At 50.8% G+C, this 20,806-nt stretch overlaps 1 protein-coding gene across 1 annotated transcript in view; it reads left to right on the top strand.

Moving 5' to 3' along the window:
- The first annotated feature begins 574 nt into the window (after positions 1–574).
- DGLUCY (D-glutamate cyclase) overlaps positions 575–20,806 on the top strand; it is a 46,675-nt gene continuing 26,443 nt past the window's right edge. Inside the window, 10 exon segments of the mRNA XM_067735921.1 lie at positions 575–677; positions 5,131–5,284; positions 7,386–7,584; positions 10,313–10,435; positions 10,438–10,465; positions 11,610–11,732; positions 14,038–14,209; positions 14,211–14,227; positions 17,747–17,865; positions 17,868–18,027. Coding sequence (XP_067592022.1) covers positions 575–677; positions 5,131–5,284; positions 7,386–7,584; positions 10,313–10,435; positions 10,438–10,465; positions 11,610–11,732; positions 14,038–14,209; positions 14,211–14,227; positions 17,747–17,865; positions 17,868–18,027 — 1,198 coding nt within the window.

Below are 20,806 nucleotides of genomic sequence, written 5' to 3'. Positions count from 1 at the left end.
CGTTTCTTCACTTACTCGTAAGTAGGTTTGGTGTGTGCTACGTGCTTAGGCTGTGATAAGTGCTCTGGGGGCTGAGGAAGAGCCCTAAGTTATGGACTTACCCTCTAGGCACTCGGGGTCTCTCTGGGAGAGAGAAAGGGGGTTCAGGGTCAAGTAGAACATCAGGCTGACTGCAACTCCAGGCCCAAATCAGTGGCTCAAAGAATGCTTTGGGGGCAAGGCAGCTCAGCGCCAGCCAGTACGAGCCTGTTGGGTACATCTTGGAGGTAGAAGATTCTGAACCAGTTCTGAGGAATGGAAAGGCCTTCTGGGAGGGAGGCAGGGAGGACATTCCAGGCCAAAGAAAGAGCATCTTGAAGTGTCAGGAATTTCTCATTAGAAACTGAGACATGAAGGGGATGGGGCTGGGCGGGAACTTGCTCCAAATAACAACCACCCCAGGACAGGGCCAGGAGCAGCCCTGGGCAGGTCGGGAGGCAGTCCTCATGCTGCACCTGCTGCCTTCCAGGGAGCTGTGCTTTCTCATCTGTCCCTCCCTGTCCCATAACCCGGATCCTCTGTGGCCCATCCAGGGATGACCTTCCCACTCCCCCTGAAGTCCCGCCTTCCCTCTGCTGTGAGGAGTTTGATTCTACAGAAGAAACCAAACCTCAGAAACATGTCCAGCATGGCTAGGGGTGAGTGGTGCTAAGATGTTAAAAAAATATTCCCTGGAAATACCAGCCATGTAGGGCCCAGGAACTCCTGAGACGCCTAGCTTCTGCACGGGAGACGGAAAGTCAGAGCAGAAGGAGATTCTCGCTGGTCACTAATTAACTTCCCAGAAGGAGCGGGCACCTTGGACCAGACTCAGGTGCGAAGGCTATCACCAACCAGCTCTGCTTGGTCCCCACAGCTCCATAGGCAGAACCGCCAACGACCTCCGGTGATGGAAAGGTTTTCCCTTCTGGGAAAAGTGTCCCCATGTTACGCCGCATTTTAATCTGCTTTTGATTCAGACCAAGTCTCCCTCCTTGGACTGGTGGCACCCATCTCCCTACTACATCCCAGGAGTGACGCCCAAGGCTCTAAAGGGTCCTGCAAGAGAAAACAGATATCCAAATTGTCACTGACCTGGATCCCAGCAAAATCACAACGGGAAAGACTTTTCTGGTTCTGGTGGAGTCACCAGCAACACAGATTAAAATACTAAAGCAGGACAGTTTTCCTTGTTTATGGACACGTCCGGCCTCTGTCGCTATTTGTGGGCCAACAATTATCTAGTCTTGCCTAACAAACCACCCCAAACTTAGTGGTTTAAACCATAATTCTGCCCTGAGGCTGGGCTCCACGGGTGTCCACTGGACTAGACAACCAAGATGGCTTCTTCCTCACATGTCTGGAGTGTCCACTGGGATGGCTGGAACCACTGGGACTAGCCTCTCATTTCTCTCTCTAGGAAGCCCCTCTAGCAGTGGAAGCCAAACTTCTTTACGGAGTAGCTCAGGCCTCCGTGGGAGATATTCCAAGAGGACAAGCCCTAATGCACAAGCACATATCAAGCCTCTGCTTGCATCACACCTCCTAATGTCCCGTTAGCACAGCAAATCATGTGGCCCAGGCCAGCGTCAAGGGGGAGGGGGCTCCTAATGATGTGAATACCGGGAAGTGTGCTTTACAGAGTCAGCAAGGAACAGTGGACCACAACCCTTCGTACACATGATGGACCAGCAAACCCTAGCTCAACCAGGTCGACCCTGCTCACTAGAACCTTGGGGGGCCAACGGCGCAGGTGGCTCCTTACTGGCTGTTGCCGTGGGCAGACTGTGTGACCTCTCTGAGCCTCATCTATTACTGAAAGTAACCACGGAATCTTCCCCACAGAGCTGATGTACATAAGATGCGGGACCCACGTTAGCTGCTGTCTGTCGTGGATTCTCCACAAGGAAAGCAGTCCATTTTGTGGAACAGCTGGCGCTCTCCAGCTTGGGACTACGTCTTCCAGGGCTTTAGATCAGATTAGGAACATTAAAAGGCTTCTGCTGCTTCTTCTTCTTTTTTGTTTCTCTTGTTATTAAGTTTTTTTAAAAAAAATGAAAACATTGATTTTTGGGTAAAAGGACTCAGAGGACACACTTCATTTCTCGCCACAAAGAAAAAGCTGTTGTGACCTTAGATGGAGCCCGAGACAGCAGACCATAAAGTAGCCCCAGCTCGTGTGTCCACCGTCCCTCCAAAAAGGCACCACGGAGCCTTCTATTCCAGGTCCTGTTACTAATGGGGACGACGCGGGGACTTTCTATGACCAGCAGTAGAGATGAGCAAAACCGAAACACAGTGCCTTCTGAAGTACATTTAATTAAAAAGGAAACAGAGAAGCTTTGTGCACGTAATACCTCGTGATTTATGGTATTAATCCAGTTTGCTCTTGAAACAGGCTTCGGAGGTAAGAAAGGTGTGGGGAGGGGATGGGCAGCCTCTAGGCTGGCTGAATTCCCTTCCCTCACTCCAGATTATTTTTGGAGCACGCTGGGCTTGCTTGAGCCGTGCAGCCAGCTTCCTTGAGCTTTCGGCAGCGGGGGGTGTTCAGTTTGACCTCCTTTGCAAAGTCTGTAGCATTGGCAGGCTCTGTAGGGTTTGAGGTAATGAGTTCCAGGCAGTTAGAGCAGGAGCCAGTCCCAGACTTTCCCTGCAGAGGGTCACATCTGCTTCACTACCCCATGCCCAAGGAGGAAGATGCTGGAGGTGATGGTGGACCCATCCCGGGGAGGCCCGTGCCTGCAGCCCAGTGGTGACCTCAGAGGGACACAGGGGTCATCTGTCTGAGGCTTGAATCCTGGCTGTGCCACATACCAGCTGTGTAACCCTGGGAAAGTCACTCTATCTCTCTGAGCCTTACTCTCCTCTTGTATAAAATACAGATGATTGATTACACATGTAAATTACTTAGCACAGAGACCCTGGTACATAATAAGCACTCAGAAAATATTAGCTGACAGATATTATTGCAGAAAAGAAATGTCCACTTGTTGATGGAGCATACCTGGCATTTAGGAGATTTGTCACCAAGGTTATTTCTCCAAAAGAGTATATTTTTCTTCGGGATGATCTTTTTTTTTAAGGAAATAGTCCTTTTTTTTGAAACATAACTTTTCTTGTTTGTTTTTCCTCCAGTTACAGTTTTCCTCCAGATACCTATTTATTGCATAAATTCTAGAATATTGAGGAAAGCACAAAGGAGAACATTAAAATCACCTACCATCTTGTCAGTGGAGATAGCCGTGATTAACATGAAGATGTGTTTCCTTCTAGTTCTTTCTCTCATCTCCTTTAAAAAGGAGAATATGCTGAACATAATGTTTTGTTACCTATTAATGTTCCTTTAATGGTACATCCCAAATATCTTCTAATATCTTTAAATATTTCTTCTGTACCATAATTTTAAATGTCTATACAAGATTCACTGAATGAATGTAACTCCAACCCCTACTTCCCGAATACCGGTGTGTTAGGTAATTTACACACAGGAAAGGACTCAAGGAGTTCTCTTTGAGGTAGGTATGATTACTGCCATCTTATCCATGGGAAAACCAAGCCCAGGGTCACAGCACTGGCCAGAGGCAGAATCAGGATTCAAACTCGGGTTTGTTTGCCTCCAAAGCCAAAGGACTTCCCATTCCAGAGGTGGGCTGGTTGCCCCCGGGGGAGACTGTGGCGTGCACGTGGGGGTCTTCCTCTAAAACTCCAGTAAGACTATCTCTTTGGAGGAGAGTCGAGGACTCTGAGCCTGCCCAGTTAAGAACCTGCCTAGACAAAAGAAGTGAACGGTCTCTTGCCCAAAAAGTACACCCAAATGGCCAATAAAGCATACAAAAAGGCACTCATCTGCATTACTCATCAGGGGAATGCAAATCAAAACCACAGTTCGATGCCACTGGAAAGGCTGGGATGAAAAAGGCAGAGGCAACACCAAGCATTGAAGCGGGTATGAAGCAACCAGGAACTCACGCGCCCCCTGGTGGGAGTATAAATCGGTACAACTGGGATCGGCTGGGACCTGGGACCGTTTGCTGCAGTGCTGCAACGCTTGCACCTGGACGAACGTCTCCTGGAGCTACAAAATGCGAAGACTAAAAATAACTGTGTGCATGCGCAGTTGGGGCAAATTCTGGACAAAAGATAACAAAAAGACCGAAAAACCCAACTGCCACTTCTCAAGAGCTGGGAGCAAAAACAGGGAGTCAGGAGCAAAAGCAGGGTACTGTGCATGACCCCTGCACTCAACGCCACCAAAAGGGTGGGCAAAACACCTAAGCCACAGCTCCGGCCCAGACCCTAGACACACCCCTACCCTCACCCCATGTAAGGAACCAGCTTACCCTGCGTCGGGAAGCGAGCAAGGGAACCTGTTACTTATTGTCGTTCCCTCCTGCGGCCGCAGGGGCCCCAATAAAGGGGCCAATCACCAAACCCAGAATTTCTTGATTGACCTCTTATCAATTTCTATTGATTGGGGAAGGCCAAGAGCCCTGGTCAATATCACAACCACTTTGGAACCTGCTCGGCCGCATCTACTAAAGCTGAGCAATTATATTTCCTACAACCGTAGGTATGTGCCAAACAGAACCGTGCACACGTGTGCCCAAAATGCATGTACTAAAGGGTTCACGGAGGCACCATTTGTAATAACCTGACACCGGAAGCGATTCAAATATCCATCAGCAATAGTTTTAGGTAGATGCATTGTAGTAATGAGTATACCACAGAGCAATGAGAATGAACCCACTATTGGTGAGTGAAGGAAGGTAGACTCAAAAGACACATACCGTATGATTCCGTTCTAGGAAGAACATGTACGAAGGACAGGCAAAAGGAATCTGTGGCGTTAGAAGTCAGGGCAGTGGCTATCCCTGTGGGGTGCGTGTGGAGGATGATGACCAGGAGGGGCACAGGGGGTCCTGGGATGCTGGTAACACTCTGTGTCTTGACCAGGATGCCGGTTCCATGGATGCGTTCATTTTGTGAAAGTTATCAAGCTGTACACGTACGTGCGTTTTTCTGTGTGTATGTTACGCTTCAACAAAAAGTTAAGTTAAAAAGCCTCTACAAGAAGGAACTGACTGCATTCTTCCCTTCTCTCACCAAACCCAGGGCTCCAGCCAGCCAGTGTGGTGGCCCTGCCCAGGTCCCTTGCTCCGGCCTTTGAAAAGTTCTGCCAAGTCAACAGTGGCCCTCTGCCGCTGCTGGGCCAAAGTGAGCCAGGCAAGTGGACGTTGCCTGCCCTGGGTGCTGTCCCAGGTACCAGGTAAAAAACCTGAGTTTTCGGGGTTAAAGCTTGGGAGTGGCCAGATGCTGCAGCCAGGTGTGTCTGTCACCAGGAACCTCTCTGTCCAGCCTGGCGGACCCCATGGTGCCTGGCATGGAGCCTCACTCATGACTGTTGCTTTGGAAGGGGCTGCCGTCTTCGCATGTCCACTCCTACCCCTGTCCCCTGCCCCTGCCTCTGCCCTGGGAAAAATCTTTGGGACTACCAAGGAAGTCCAGCCCTGGACAGGTGGCACTGCCATCCGTCCACTTCATTGCCCAAGCTAGAAACCTGACTCCACAGGATTAAGAAGGATATAAAACCACCTGCAATTAAATCCAGAGACAGACATTGTTAATACTGTCATGAATGTTCTCCCAGACTTTTTTTTTTTTTTTTTTTTTGCGGTACGCGGGCCTCTCACTGCTGTGGCCTCTCCCGTTGCGGAGCACAGGCTCCGGACGCGCAGGCTCAGCGGCCACGGCTCACAGGCCCAGCCGCTCCGCGGCATGTGGGATCCTCCCGGACCGGGTCACGAACCCGTGTCCCCTGCATCGGCAGGCAGACTCTCAACCACTGTGCCACCAGGGAAGCCCTCCCAGACTTTTAAAATACAACATATGGAATAAATGGCCCTACTGATTCTGCTTCCATAGTAGCACTTGGGGAGCCCACATTTCTCCTGCCCTAGCTCAGGCTCACATCTCTCTCCGAAAATCCTGTGACGTCTTAACTGTTCTCCTTGTCCCACTCTTTCCCTCTCCTATTCTCCCAACCCATCCCCATCTTCTCTCCCCCTGGAGTGACTTTTTCTACATCTGATCACGTGACTCCCTCATTTAAAGTTCTTTGGTGTAGGGACTTCACTGGTGGCGCAGTGGTTAAGATTTCGTGCACCCAATGCAGGGGGCCCGGGTTCAATCCCTCGTCAGGGAACTAGATCCCACATGCATGCTGCAACTAAGGAGCCCACATGCCACAACTAAGGAGCTCCTAAGACCCAGCACAACCAAATACATACATACGTACATAAATAAAATATTTTTTTTTAAATACAGTTCTTTGGTGCCTTCCTGTGGCTTGTACCTTACTTGATATCAGGCCTGTAGTGACCAGGCCCTGGCTCAGTACCTAACCCCCTCCGACAGTCCAGTCATCCCCAACCGTCTCCTCAGAGAAAAAGTTCCCAGGAACATTCTTCTCTTATCATTTGTGGACTCCAGGGGTGGGAGGGGCCTTCAGAGACCCACCTGGGTCCGAGGTCAGCTCCTTTGCGAGCCCCTCCCATGCTGCCCTCTCAGCGGCTCTTAAGGCCTTGATGCCTCCATGCTGTTCACATGCTGCTCCCTCTGCCTAGGATGTGCTTTCTCCCTTGTGCAGCTGGTGAACTCCTATTCAGCCTTTAGGACCCAGCTCCAGCCTCTCCCCTTTTGTGGGAGAGAATGGATTTCTCCCTTCTCTGAGTCACTCCTCTATCTAGGCAGTTAGCACTCACTGCTCTGTATTGCTAGCATCTGATTTCAATGGAGCCTCGCCTGCCAGTGTGGGATTTCAAGCTTCTTAAAGGCTGGCCGTTATCCTCTCCATCACTATAGCCCATCACCTGGCCTGTGCCTGGCACGGAGGAGCGACTCAGCAAAATGGTTTTGGAGTGAATGAAGAATAGGCTTATGACTGAAGACTTTCAACCCTGTGGAGGAGTTTCTCTAAGAGAGCAGAGAAAGACCTTTCCACTGCTAGCACTGAGAGCTTCCTTGTCCCTTTGGTCTGCGGGCCTCGCCTCGATGGCAGAGAGGGCACCATTGTCCTTTTCTTGCTGGTTTGGCTGGTTTCCGGTTGAGGTTACAGGAAATATAATAGGGTAGGGGCAGGGGCTACAGTATATTCATGCTGATTTGATAGTTTCCAGTCTGGAAAGGATGAAGGATGTTGAAGGATGCCAGCAAGGCCCCCTGCCCAAAACTGTGCTCACCACCTTGGTGCTGGTGTCTGAAATTTCAGCCCCAGGTGTCCTCTTCTCCCTCCCCAGTCCTTTTTAAAAATGCATTGTCAGAGTCCATACCGAGTCTGGGGGCCTATGAGCTTTCCCTTGTGTCTCCAGGACGGGCTGTCCCCAGTTCTGGAAGTATGAGTTCGGCACCTGCACGGGCAGCCTGACCTCGCTGGAGGAGTCCTCGGGGCAGCTGAAGGACATGATGGCCTTCCTCCTGGGCAGCAGCTTCTCCCTGGAAGGGGCCTGGGAGAAGGGGGGACTCCCCAGAAGGGACTCAGCAGGCCACGGCCACATGGGTGCATACAAGGTAGGGACGCAATCCACAGGGGCAGAATGACTTGAGAACGTGGGTCATCTTGTATTTTCCTGCAGTGGGGAGAACAATGGTGCAGGAGGCAAGAGACCTAAGCTCTGGCCACTTTCTAGCTGGGCAATCCAGGACAAGCGGTTAACCTCTCTGGGCTTTTTTTCCTCATCTGGAAAATGGGACCACCAGCCTCTCCCCTGCCTACCTCTGTGAGCACCCAGCATGCCCTTGGGAGTGCGAGTGAAGCCCTTCCGGGCAGATCACTGTGCTGTGTAAACCAAACCTGTTTGGAATTTGTCTGGCTCCTTTAACTTCGGGCACCTCAGTGAGATTTTTGAAAAAGCTCCCTGGCAGAGGGGAGAGCGCGCCTGGCTGGGTAAATGCCCAGGGATTTGTGGCAGAGCCTTGGCCAGGCTGTTAGCTGCTAGGTCATGTCTCTGTCAGGAAAGCTGGGTCATGTTCTTGGCCAGAGGTGGCCGCTGGTGGCCACTAATGCAGAGGAGTGGCTGCCTCGGCCGCTGGTGGTCACTAATGCAGAGTGGCTGCCTCTCGGATGACGTGCCCGCCACGGGGCCGCCTTCTGCAGTGTTTCTGAGGTTTTATTCCAGCCACTGCTTGTCACGGGGTAGGGAGATGGGGGGAGTGGAGAACCAGATCGCTCGTTCCCCTGACCCCTTCTGGACACTTGTGTGAAGTCTGAGAACATACTCTGCTGGATGGATGGGCAGCCAGTGTCCACAGCCAGCCCCAGGTTTCTTTACGGAGGACGCAGATTGGAGATTTCATCTTGGGTCTGAGACGTTTATTAAAACTTGCCTGGTTTGGGCTCCTGCCAGAGGGGCCCAGGCTGCCTCTGATGAGAAACAAGGCTGCCCAGAGTGCGTGCTGCTTTTCATGTGTGAAATATGTGTCTGAGCGGTTTTCTTGACGGTTGGGAAGGGGGGTTGCAGAACCGCAGCTGCTGGCTGGGTCCCTGCAGGGCTGGCCCTGGAACACACCACTGTCTGTGGCAGGTAGGAGCCGGGAGGGCCTCGCGGCTCATCCTGGCCAGCCTTTCATTTTAGATGCAGAAGCTCAGGCTCGAGAGAGAAAGGGACTTGCCTAAATCCCCAAGCCAGGCTGGAACCCAGGACTCCTGGTTCCCATCTGTAAAATGCCCATAGTGGAGGTGTGCCAATTATAAGATGCTTTGCACAGAGGTGCCCATTGCTGCCCAGAGGACGTGCTCTGCAGAGCCACGGTCTAGCCACACCTCACCATCCCAGTGGATACCAGATAGCTTTCTGTTTAACATCGATGCCTCTGCCCGTTGGCTGCTGGGAGAAATGGCCAGGCTGCCATCATGGATTCGGTTGGCGGCCTTGAGGGGATGCAGGGAGTCCCCCAGAAGGAGGCTCCTTGGCCTTGAGGAGTGCTGCCGGTCTCTTGTGAGTGTCCCTGGCATGTGCTCCCTCCTGAGTGCTGTTCTGCAGACATCAACCTGGCAGGCACACCAAGGTTTCATCCTGCTACTGCCAGGGTGCTAACAGCACGTCCTTCAAGCAGCTACCAAGACTGTCCCAGTGGTGTATCCTCCTGGCCATGGCCTGAAGCTTTCATAAGCCCCACTACAGGGACCAGAAAACATTCGGGGGGAAAAAAACCAACATAAGCAGGGCAAGTCACACAGGTCATCCTGGGCAGCTTCCACTGAGGCAGGAGGAGTGAGCAGGGCTCAGTGGGGTCTGTGGACTCATGGGGCAGAGGAGACCCTGGGGCCTCCTTCGAGGCTCCCGCTTCCTGGGGACCCTCTGCCTCTGATTCTCCTAGAGGTCTGCATTTGTGTTCACGGGCCCCTTGAGGTCTGAGGAGAAAATTCAGAGGGTCTATGAAATTGGGTGGGAAAAAATTTGCATGTTTTTCATAGCCTCAAACTGAAATGGAGTGTTTCCTTCCGTTATGATTGTAATGAAAGAAAAAAACGACACCACGTCAGCAGCCCCTGTGATTTGGTGGCTGCCCAAAGAAGTCACAGACGTGCCCATGTCACACTACAGTCCTTCCTGACACCTCAGAAATATCCCGTATGTTGATCGCTACTTCACACTTCCAAGGGTAGGTCTCCCATCTTGTTCCTTGCTTGAGTTGCTAATGAAGAAGCAAACCTATCGCCGTATCATAGTTTTTTCATAATTTGCTAACTGCATTTGCAGCATAATGGGTTTCCTTTGTAATCCTATGCATTTCCTTTTTCACAGTTAAAAATACTACTTCGACGCAGGTCCGTAGCTGCACCAGACTTCCAAAGGGGTCCAGGGTGAGTACAAAATTAAGATTCTCTGTTTTAGACCAATAATTACCAGCAATCTTCCTCATCTCTATGTCACATAAAAGTAGAAGCTAGGGGGCTTCCCTGGTGGCGCAGTGGTTGAGAGTCCGCCTGCCGATGCAGGGGACACGGGTTCGTGCCCCGGTCCGGGAAGATCCCACGTGCCGTGGAGCGGCTGGGCCCGTGAGCCATGGCCGCTGAGCCTGCGCGTCCGGAGCCTGTGCTCCGCAACGGGAGAGGCCACAACAGTGAGAGGCCGCGTACCACAAAAAAAAAAAAAAAAAAAAAAGTAGAAGCTATATTTTTATGATGGCTACTTGGACCTCCTCCTTCACTGAGCTGCTTTGAACTTTTGGTCCTGAGGGCTTTCATCTGTGCTGATTCTATTTTTTAACATTTTTTCACTTGATTTCTTGGCAGACAGAGGTGCCTTGTGCCACCATTGCTGGCTTTTGCTGCCCTCTGGTGGTCACAGTGAGGCCCGTTCCCAAGGACAAACTGGAACAGCTGGTGCAGGCCTGTTGCTCCGTGGGGGGTGAGCATATGGACAACCGGTTCACACTGGCGACCCAGGTCAGTGTCCACTCTCTTTCATGATTCTGACAGCTGCACGTGGACTTCTGCCTGAGAAGACGGGAACTTGCTGTGTTCCTGAGTTCCCCTGACGTGTCCTCATCTTTCCCAGCGGTCCTGGGGGTTAAGGCCCTGGACAAGACCCAGATTCCTGCAGTAGCACCAGGGCTGGGTTTGCAGGTGCCCTTCAGGTTTGAAGGTGACGCCCCTGGCAGAATAGCCAGGCTAATCCATTGGTCCCTGTGAACTTCAAGTGAACCAGGGGTTGGGGAAGCAGGTGGTGGAGGATGTCAGCAGAGCTATTTGCCTTGAAATTTGAAATCATAGTAACCGCTAATCTAGGCTATTGTTCAGTGGCATATCTGGGCAGGGGACAGCTTCCTTCCAAATGTTAACTTGAGCCGAAAGCCATTGATCCCCAGTGTATTAACTCAATCTGCTGGCAAGTGAGCAGATCCAAGCGTGGAAGCTTCCCAGGCCTCTTGGAGGCTCTCAGAGGTCCTGATGAGAGCTTGGGATTGGGTCTTGGGTGAGAGTCAGAGTTCAGAGTAATTGAACTCACTCAGCTGCTTAACAAACAAAATCAGACAAAGCCCGGCCTTCTGCAAAAATGCAACCAGCACCTGTCACCTCCCTCACAGAAAGATGGTCTCAGGACCACCCAAAGCAGCGTGTCGGCAGTTTTATTATTAGTGGGATGAATTGAACCCAATACATCCATCTTTGCTGTCTTCGTGAGCACTCTGATATCCGGCCAGGGGTAGGGATGCTGTTGGTCGTCAAGCAACAGAGTTTCTGTCTAGGTTATGTGACTCGGTCTGCACCAAGATAAACTCAAAATCGCAATCTGTATGATGACAGTGTTGGACTAAATGCCCCCCTAGTCTCCTCCAGCAATCACACCAAGCATTTAAGATTCCATGCTCTGAAACTATGCCCCTCAAAATGCACTAGAAGTCAGCAAGTATTCTGGGTTGGTAAAGTCCGGATTCCTGGTGTCCTCCCTGGACTTCTCCAATTTACAGTGGTTCTGTGACTAGAGTTGCTCTTGGAGAAAGAACCATAAACTACTCAACATGTTCAAATCAGATAGTACCAGCCAGTACAGGACCCAGTGGAATTCACTTTCTTCTTCCATCTGCAGAACTGTTGGGTATCAAAGATCTTTCCAAACCTGACCACGGGGAGCCTGTGGTGTGTCAGCCAAGGCACGTTTCAGTGTTCTGGCCTTCTCAGCTGACCAGTCTCGAAGCTGTCAGCGCCTGCAGTATGTCTGGGCTTAAGGGCGCTGTTACTCTGACCTAGGAGGGAATTGGGTGGGTTTCCAGTTCCTGAATGCATAGGTTTATGGTGCAATGACTTAAGGAATAAAGTCATAAAACACAGGCCTATAGCCCACAGCAAAGATCCCTCTGACTGCTTTCTTTTCATCCCAGTGCTGGGTCTCACCAGAGCAGCTTGTCTTTCAGCTCAAATATGTTTTGATTAAATATATTTCTATCAGCGGAAGGCTCACAGTCCAATCTAACAGAGGGGCCAGTTTTGCTTGATATTTTGAGACATCTTGGAGGTTAGTGGGGCTTTGAAAGCAAAGGTGAAGGCAAGCAACTCAATTAAGCAAAGCATTTCACGTGGTATTTGCTGGGTGTTTGAAAGCAATACTGTCGTTCCTTTTTTTCAAAGGCCAAGGGTGACATTACACTGAAGCGACACACGAGGGCCCCCTAACTAGCACACAGTAAGGTAAGGATGTGACAGAGACATTAAAAATAACTGTTGCAGCCCATTGTTGTAGACAGAGGAAGATTCTAGCCAGGTCAGCCCGGCTTGCACTACAAATAATAGAATTTAGTGCTACTTTCAATTTATTTTTAAAGCATTCATGGACGCTTAGCTATTAGAATGGCCTCATGATAGGGGAAGATTATCTGTAATATGGTGATAGGGGATTCTATTCGTTTATTCACACAAATGTATTGGGAGCCTACTCTGTGCCCAGATCTTAGGAATAAAATGCTGCAGGAGACAAGATACAGTTCTCAGGGAGCTTGTGGTCATTTACAAGTGTGTGTGTGCTCACGTGTGTACACACATCCACACACCCACAGTAAATATCCTCCAGCACGATGGTCTCAGCCCTCTCCTGTCCCCTGCCAGGGGGATGCCCTGCAGAAGAGCTCTCACTGCAGCTGGGATCCCAGCACACGATAGCCCTTCAGTTCTGACTTGCGATAGCATGTTTGATTGTAAATGAGAACAAATGACATCATTGGTCAGGGATCACCTTGAATCTTTCTAATTTATAAAAATCATGCTCAAACTTCAATATTTAAACTTCTGTTAGCAATAGATTAATTGCTGCACATCTCACAACAGATGGGCCAAAACCCCATGTCACACTTCGAGCTGACTGTTCTAGTGTGTGATGGCTTTAGAGTGACCGATTTTAGGTTCTGCCCCAAACACAGAAATTGCATTCATCGAAATCCTTAGTTCTTCCACTTTTTATCACAGCTGTAAGTTAAGTTAGAATGCTTGACGCATCTGTCAGTAGGTTTTCCTTCTGAAGTGTTGGCTGACTTTGGCTTTCTGTTAGATCTGAGAAATTTTATAGTTTCCTGTGAAATCCAAGACGTTGTTACTTACTCAATTCATGTCTACATTTATTGAGCACTTATTGTGTACACTTGTGAGATGGATAAGCAATGGTCCCTCTTCTTTGGGAATATACAGCTGAGTGGGGTTAAAGTACTCAAGGATCATAATGACACTGAAGAAAGCAGAAGATCTAAATTAAGTTATAGTGAGGATTAAGCACCTAACAGGCCAGGCACAAGGACATGAGAATGGATAAGATATAGCACCTGGTTCAATAATGCAAAGCATCACCTATACCGAGGGCTTACACTGGACCAGGCACTCTGCTAAACACTTTTATGTGCATTTTCCAGTTCACTTCTGACAACAACCAGATGAGGCATTATCATTATTTTACAGTTGAAGAAACAGGTTTAGAGAGGATAAAGTCACATCTCACGCTCAAGTGTGTTCACCATGCAAAGTCATGTCTTAATAACTATGCTACAGTGCATCTGCTGCCCAGAATCTAGTGGGGGAGAACAAAATTAGCATAAACCAAAGCAAAATATAGGGGACATGAGAAAAATAGAAGCTATGTTCAGAGAGAACTATTTGTTAGCAGATCTAACAACTGCTGCAAAGTAAAGCAAGATGGCTTGATGCGCTGCAAGTGTTTAGTAAGTACTTTCTGATATCCACGGGATTGCATTGATGGAAACTCCTAGAGCCCCAACTGTAGCTGTGGGTACCTCACTTCTTTGCCCACACTCAACCCATCTTCACCTTCCTAAAAATCAGGGGCCCCCCTTAATGTGGAACTTGATTTAGTCGTAAGCCAGCCTGTCCTGGCCTGGTGCCAACAAATGGGTAAGGAGCGCCGCTGGCTGAGCCAAGGCATGGGCGCCATCTTTCCCGTTGACGGTGGGCTAGACGGGCATGGACGGGGTTTGATGAAGTGGGCTGGGCTCAGACCCTCCTGTTGTGTGCCTTAGAGATGCCACTGGCTTTCACCAGCGCACCGGCTTGCACAGTTATGACTGACCTGAAGGGTACAGCGGCTCCGGCCAGATGTCTCACCCCTGAGGGAATGCCAGAGGTCCATCACATTTCCCAGGATCCTTTGCACTGCAGCATGGCGTCAGCTTCAGTCGCTCAGAGGGTCAGAGATTGCCATCGACCCCGGTAAGAAACAAGCAGTCACACCTCAAGGACCTGGAGAAGTTCATCACTGATGAATGTTCAGGGGGAAAAGCAGCATGCCAACTGTATCTACAGTATGTTTTTTTTTTTAATGCTAATACTGTGTATGAATCCGGAAAAAAGTAAATGCACCAAAATACTAACAGTGATGATCTCTGGATAGCGTGATTGTGGATGATATTTTTTCTTCATTTTTTTCCCCCAAATTTTCAACACTAAACGTATGAGGGAGTTTGGGAGGTGGGCACGTTCCCATCCGGAACTAAATTGGGGTTGAGTAGGGAAGAAAAAGGGAGAGGAATGGTTCCTAGGTAGTCAACTGCCACCGTTTAACCAATGTCATCCGTCATTCCGTAATAATGTCCCAAATCGTCTTCTTTTGTGCCATTGCCTGGGGTTGGGCGTAGACTAGATTTTGTGCACTGGGCAGCGGAGATAGGAGGGGGTGTTGGATTGCTCCTCCTTGGCGGATCCTTGGTGGGGCAGGACCCTGCAGAGACAACCTCACAACAGTTTGCAGCCGACATGTATATTGTATTTGGCGTCTCAGAGGATAGCCCTTCTGTGGTTTGAGAGCCGCTGACTTTCTAGACATGAGACAGGGCTGCTGGGGTCCAGTAGGGGTCTGCTGGTTCCAGTTAGGAGGAGGTTTGCTGAAAGGTGCTTGTCTGTTCATTCATTCACTCATTCATTCATTCATGCTGCAGAAAACAGTTTCCTTTTCATGCAAACACATAGTAGGTTTGGGATATCTGCTCATTACAGATGCACGTTTCAGGACACACACATACATAGAGTCGTGGCTGTGTATACACAGAGCCTCTGACATAGCTGGTCTCCGTGGTGAATATTTTTAAAAATTCTGCAATACTTTCTGTCTCACAAACATTCTTACTCAGGCTGACGGCTCTCCTGCTCAGTACAAGCGTCATGAGGGAAGATGTATTATTAGCTCTGCCATTAGCTCAGATAAAAAAGTAACTGGGAAGTAAATTTACTGCAGACATGGTGCTCCCGTTGCTTAATCAGAATGATCTGGGAGCTCGTCCACAGCAATACCCTCAGTGCTTGGGTGAACTGTGTGTCAAGGCTTGAAGCATGAGGCTCGGGGGATAGGCAGATTTATGACTGTCCAGAGGTGCCAATATTGTTTATCAAGGAACGTCTTTAACCCTCAAGAACAACAGAGGCTTCTGATTCCCACTGTATTAAATAAGCAGGTATAAGACTGATGGCCATATAGTGAACACCAGTCAGGGAGCATAATAATAGAGCCACTCAGTCATTTTTGAGAGGACCTCAAATGGCTGGCGTTTGAGGTGCCTGGAGAAGATGAAGAAATGCAGGTTTATAATGGTAATGTTTGTGCTAATAATAACATCATCATAGATGGATGGACGGCTTTCAAGTTGACAAAGGTCTCTCTCCCCTCTTCTCTCTATCGGGGCTCACCACATCCTATTAAATAGGTTACATTCCAATTTTTTTCTTTTAAGATGTTGTTATTCTTCTCCCCACTTATCAACAGTAATTCATGTTTATTGTACAAACATCAGAAAACATGAAAGAGGCAATAAAAATTACCAGGATCCCATCACAATTAAACATTATTAACAGTTTTATGTTTGCCCTTAAAGTCTTTTTCTTCAGTCTTGAACCTATAAGACTGAATGTATATATATATATTGGAATCATACTGTGATACTATTTTAGGACTTGCTTCTTTCCCTTTTAAATGTATTGTGAACATCCTTCTATGTCATTAAATATCACCACAACATCCTTTATAGTGTTTGCATAGAATTCTATCTTATGAATGTTCTACCATTTTATTAATAGCCTATTATTTGACACCACAAACAATGCGGCACTGAACATCCTCGTGACTACATCTGTGTACATACCCATGATCACTTTATTAGGATAAGTTCCTAGAAGCGAATTGCTGGCTCCAGTGGAGTGTACGAATCTAAGGTACAAATCACCCTCCAGACAAATGTTCCCGTTTCCACTCCCACGGGCAGTACGTGAGGGGCCCTTGCCTCACAGCCTTCCTCCACCTGGACCACCCCCAGCTCCATGTAGGAAAACTGATGTTCAGAGCAATCAAGGGACAAGGCCAAGGTCACACAGCTGTGACGTGCCAGTGCCTGGACTTGAATGTACGTTTCCAGATGCTGAATCTGGAGCTGTTCCTCCATAACCAGAATCCACACCCTGTGTCCCTCCACATTGTCCAGGTACCTCGAATGCAAGTTGACGCCCCCCACATCCCTTAGGGCCTCCCTCTCATTTCAGCCGCAGCTGGGGTGGGAGTTCTAAGTCACATCCCCCCGTTCCACGGCACAGATACGCCCCGAGGTGGCCTGAGCATGGACGAAGGCACAATGGTATGTGATGGGAGTCCGGAGGCTGTGCAGCCTTCTGGGACTGGCTTGGCAGCCACGGTGGCATCTGTAAGATGCAGCTGGTGCCCAGCCCAGCCCCCCACCCCCCCCACCCCCCAGGTTCACTGCAGCTGCAGTGGGCAGTTCCCAGCACATCAGCTTTCCACCTGGGCCTCGGGTCTCTCTGTTTCTCCAGGAGAGCAGGTGCAGCCCAGAAGTGCCGGGGAGTCAACGCCACGACGGGCAGCCTTCACGCAGTAGGGGGCAGAGCTGGTGCTTACGGCTCAGTCTCCCTGTCCTCTGGCAGGACAGTACCCAGGGGCTGGTTTCTTAGAGGATCTCAAGCAGGATTGAGCCGCTGTTGCCTTCGGAGTTAACCTGCTCACTCACACATCCTTTCGTGGCTTGTCACCTCCTCCCTCTTCTGACCTCCTTCCTGGGCTCCCTCTCCACTGAAATACCTGCCCCCAAGCCCCTGTCTTAGGGTCTGCTTTGGGGGAATCCCCAGCTAAGACAGCCCTGTTTCCCTTCCTCCTTCTGTATGCCCTGTATTGGTTAGAGCTTGCTAAACTGCTCTAACAAATGACCCCCAAGAGGCTTTGCTCAAATACATACAGCAGAAATGTGTGCCTCTCTCACACAGCAGTCCAGGGCGGGTCCTCCAGGGTGAGTGTTCTAGCTCTGCAGGAAGGGGATCTGCTCCCTCGCGGTCACTCAGGGACCCAGCAGCTCCGCATCCCATCGTAAGACCCCCAGGGGGCGCTGGCTGTCAACAGCCCAGCTCCCAGGAAGGGAAGAGCTTGGAGTAGAGCCTGGGGGTGTACGACCAGGCCAGGGGGAGGCCACATCACCACTCCCACTCTCTTTCCACTGCTCTTCGTCACATGGAGAGGACCTGGTCTCGAGGCCACACTTAACTGAAAGAGAGGCTGGTGGGCCCCTTACCCAGTGACCCTTCTCGACTGGCCCAGGAGGGGTCTGCCACACCTTCAAATCCACTTCTGAAACAAAAACAAGCAAACGAACAAAAAAACAAGCTACTGTCCCCATAAGATGCTACTTGGAACACAGTTATGTGATTTTGTGATTTAATTTTGTTTTTGCCTAATTTTAGGCAGCCGAGGTCTCGGACACCTGCTCCGTCCAGGCAAGCTGCTGCGGGCCTTCCTGTCTCTGTCCCACACCTGCTCCGTGCTCCGCACCACCGGCTTCCCCACGAGCCGCGCATCTCAACCACGCATCTCAACCACGAGCCTCCGGAAGAGACGGACGGCCCGCCGGGAGCCGCGGCTCTGGCTGCCTTCCTGCAGGCCTGGGAGAAGGGGGTCTCCATGGTCGTCGACCAGAGAACCTTGAATTTGTACAAGAAGCTTGTTGACGAGGCTGTACAGCGAGGTGAGCAGTGAGAGGAGGGGAGTCCCTTTAGCCAGATGAGGCTTCGTGGGCGGAGGGTGGAGGGAGTCAGCGTTTGTGGGACTTCCTCTGGGTGCCCAGGCACAGTGCTATGCACCTGACACGGGGCGTTTTCCTTAACACGCAGAACAACTCTTTGATATCAACAGCATTATCCCCATTTTATAGATGAAGAGACTGAGGCCCTGAGAGGGCCAGGTGATTTAACTAGGTGGGGATGATGAGCTGGAATTTGAAGCTGGGTCCACCAGGCCCCACGATCCCACCTGTGCACATGCTTCCCCCCGTGAGAGGCAGGGGTGTCCTGCAGAGGACACTGAGCCAGCCGGGACAGGCCTGGACCCCCGAGTTGAGGGTAGAATGGTCGAGAATAGAGTGGTGGAGAGGCTGAGACAGCCGTGTCCCACAAAGCCCAAATGGGCAGGATGCCCCACGCTTCCCAGGTCCCCGGAACACCCAGATGGGCATCAGAGCCGAGAGTGCTGACCGTGCGAGCCTGGGACGCTGCTGTCAGTGTGTCAGGACCGGCCTAGGGTGCAGGGTGAACAGCTGCTACTCATCTCTCGTCGTTCTGTGGGTGTCACTCAGGCATCAGCCGGGAGCCTACCGCGCTTCCGACTGCCTGTCTCTCTGTGTCCCTCAAAATGCATTCTTCAGAGAAGTACTTTTGTCTTCTTAGCCTCTAAAAAGGGCTTCCACCTCAGAAAGGCATATCCTAAAGCGCCTGCTACGTTAGAAGTTGTGAAAAGGCTGTGTCTGGACATACAGAATCCATTTCACACGATGAGTGTGTATTGAGTACCTAATATGTGCCAGGCGCTATTTAAGGCTTTTGGGATCCATCGGTGAACCAGACTGACAGCCATCCCGCCCTCATGGAGTAATGGAGACGGTAAACAGCATAGGAAAATAATACAGTGCATGTGTAGTGTGTTAGAAGGTGATACGCTATGGAATAGAGTGGCCCGGGACCCAGGGAACGGGGACTGACGGGCCAGGCGTGAGGGGGGCGCGCAGGGGTGGGCTGCTCTCTTAAACAAGAGGGTCAGGGAAGACCTCCTGGACAGGGTGCCATGTGAGCAAGGCTTGAAGCGGGTGCAAGAGTGAGGCCTGGACTGGCTGCGGGAAGAGTGTCCCTGGCTGTGACAATGGCCATGAGGTGGAGTGGGGCCCGGCAGGCTTAAGACAGGGCAGCAGCCAGCTGACCGGCCTGGAACGGGTAAGGAGAAGAGGAGCTGGATGGAGGACAGAGGTCACGGTTAGGTTTTAAAGGATCCCCCGGGGGCTTCCCTGGTGGCGCAGTGGTTGAGAGTCCGCCTGCCGATGCAGGGGACACGGGTTCGTGCCCCGGTCCGGGAAGATCCCACATGCCGCGGAGCGGCTGGGCCCGTGAGCCATGGCCGCTGAGCCTGAGCGTCCGGAGCCTGTGCTCCGCAACAGGAGAGGCCACAACAGTGAGAGGCCCGCGTACCGCAAAAAAAAAAAAAAAAAAAATATTTATATGGGGGCTTCCCTGGTGGCACAGTGGTTGAGAGTCCGCCTGCCGATGCAGGGGACACGGGTTCGTGCCCCGGTCCGGGAAGATCCCACATGTCGCGGAGCGGCTGGGCCCGTGAGCCATGGCCGCTGAGCCTGCGCGTCCGGAGCCTGTGCTCCGCAACGGGAGAGGCCACAACAGTGAGAAGCCCGCGTACCGCTAAAAAAGAAAACAAATGGATCCCCCGGGTAGCCACAGGCACAAGCGTAGGGACAGGAGATGGGCCAGGATATGGCAGGCGGGAGACGAGGCAGCTGCCCTGTGGCGAGTCCTTCTGTCCCCCAGTGATTTCAGCCACAGCTGGGGTGGAAGCTCTGAGTCACACAGACGGCCCAGGCCAGGGCTCTGTGGGGAATTCTCCAAAAACCCCTGCAAAACCACCCAGCCTGGAAGTATGGGGACTAATGCCTCCAGGGCCCCCTCAACCCATGGAGAGTGGGAGCTGCTGCCTTGCCTCCTGTCTTTTGGAGACACGCAGGTCCCGGAGGAACGGAGACCCCATTGCCTTGAAAATGCACAAACCCTCCTGTTGGCTTCTCCTTCCCGTCCTCATTGTCCCTGTTCCCTCCTGGGATCATCTCCCAAATAAACCACCTGCACCCAAGTCTTTGTCTCAGACTCTGGTTTCAGGGGACCCCAGAGGGGTGAATGGTAGAGATGGAGGTTGTGAGAAGCAGCCAGATCTATGTTTCGAAGGTAGAGTCGTGACTGCTCTCATGTTCGGGGCAGGGGACTGAGAGGATGGAATTGGCGTGGACTGGTTCAGGGAAGACCATGGTGGAGCAGGCCTGACCTTGCACCCTGTTGGTGAGGGTGTAAAATGGGGCGGCCGCTGTGGAAAACAGTATGGCAGTTCCTCAAAAAATTAAAAATAGAAAATACCATATGATTCAGGAATTCCACTTCTGGGCGTGTACCCAAAAGAACTGAAAGCAGGGACTCAAACAGATATTTCCACACCCGTTTACACACCCAGCAGCACTGTTCACAGTAGGCAAAAGGTGGGAACAACCCAGGCGTCCATTAACGAATGACTGGATAGACACAGTGTGGTCTGTACCTACAGTGGAATGTTACTCAGCCTTGAAAAGGAAGGACATTCTGACACATGCTACAACACAGATGAACCCTGAGGACATTATGCTGAGTGAAATAAGCCAGTCACAAAAAGACAAACCTGTATGACTCCACTTATGTGAGGTGGGCAGAGTAATTAAAATCTTA

Source organism: Pseudorca crassidens, chromosome 1, assembly GCF_039906515.1.
Source record: "Pseudorca crassidens isolate mPseCra1 chromosome 1, mPseCra1.hap1, whole genome shotgun sequence".
NCBI classification, from domain to species: Eukaryota; Metazoa; Chordata; class Mammalia; order Artiodactyla; family Delphinidae; genus Pseudorca; species Pseudorca crassidens.
The sequence above is the reverse complement of the archived record's forward strand: the minus strand, read 5'-3'. Positions and strand labels throughout refer to the sequence as shown.